The 854-nt window shown below is 41.9% G+C and overlaps 1 protein-coding gene across 5 annotated transcripts in view; it reads left to right on the top strand.

The window, feature by feature from the left end:
- Positions 1–854, top strand: part of LOC102372651 (sodium- and chloride-dependent GABA transporter 2) — a 50,030-nt gene that overhangs the window by 9,522 nt on the left and 39,654 nt on the right. For 4 of the 5 annotated variants that reach the window (XR_003095041.1, XM_025209049.1, XM_025209048.1 and 1 more), the window contains one exon: positions 658–792. Coding sequence is in view for 4 of the 5 variants with exons in the window: in XM_025209049.1 (XP_025064834.1) it covers positions 658–792 (135 nt within the window). In the remaining variant the exon portion in view is untranslated. The remainder of the gene's footprint in view (positions 1–657; positions 793–854) is intronic. The other variant, XM_025209050.1, reaches the window with a different exon arrangement.

The raw sequence follows: 854 nt of genomic DNA on the forward strand, positions 1-854 counted from the left end.
TCCCTACTTCTATTCTCCCACTTTTGTTCCTGCCTTTTAAAAGATAGGTGGTAAACTGAAGAAAAACTTAAACTTAAATGGAGTGAATAGGATCAGGCTGAAATGATTATAGATGCTAATATTTTACTAGTGATGAAGGCAGTAAAAATTTGGATTTGAGTTTCAAGGAAAAAATAAGTTGCTTAAAAATCATGCGGGGTTTTTTTTTTTGCCAGAAATTGAGTGTTCCTTTTTAATTCTGATTTTGAGCACTTAGGTTTGACACTTGTTAGCTTTCTTCTGCAGCAACAGTAGCTAGAAGCTTATTTGTTTTTCTTGATAAAATGTAATGCTGAGATTCTTATATAACCACTGGGCTCCAGGAGCAGGAGCTTTAAGAAAAACCCTGATTATCATGAGACTCATCACTATTCAAACTCTGGTTAAAACTGTGCTGGCAGCAGTTGATTATTGCTACCAGGGTTCCCATGCCCTGTTTTCTTAGACCCCTGGCATCTGTGCCTTTTTGTCCCATGCTGTTTTTTGAGGTCCATGTTGCCATCATTTTTTTCCTCAGGACCTCCTCCCCCTCTTGGGGAGATTATTCAGTACTAAACCTAAAACAGTCACTAGTCTAACATGATTTTCTTTCCTATGTACAATGCCTGAACCTGCCAGGTGCCTTCTTCATCCCCTACCTCATCTTCCTCTTCACCTGTGGGATTCCAGTGTTTTTCCTGGAGACAGCACTAGGGCAGTATACCAGCCAGGGTGGGGTCACAGCATGGCGGAGGCTTTGCCCTCTCTTTGAAGGTAAGTAGCCCTTGGAAAGCAGACCTTTTGGCTGAGGGAGGGAGGGAAGGGACCTGCTCTTT

The sequence above is a fragment of the Alligator sinensis genome, unplaced genomic scaffold, assembly GCF_000455745.1.
Source record: "Alligator sinensis unplaced genomic scaffold, ASM45574v1 scaffold659_1, whole genome shotgun sequence".
NCBI lineage: Eukaryota > Metazoa > Chordata > Crocodylia > Alligatoridae > Alligator > Alligator sinensis.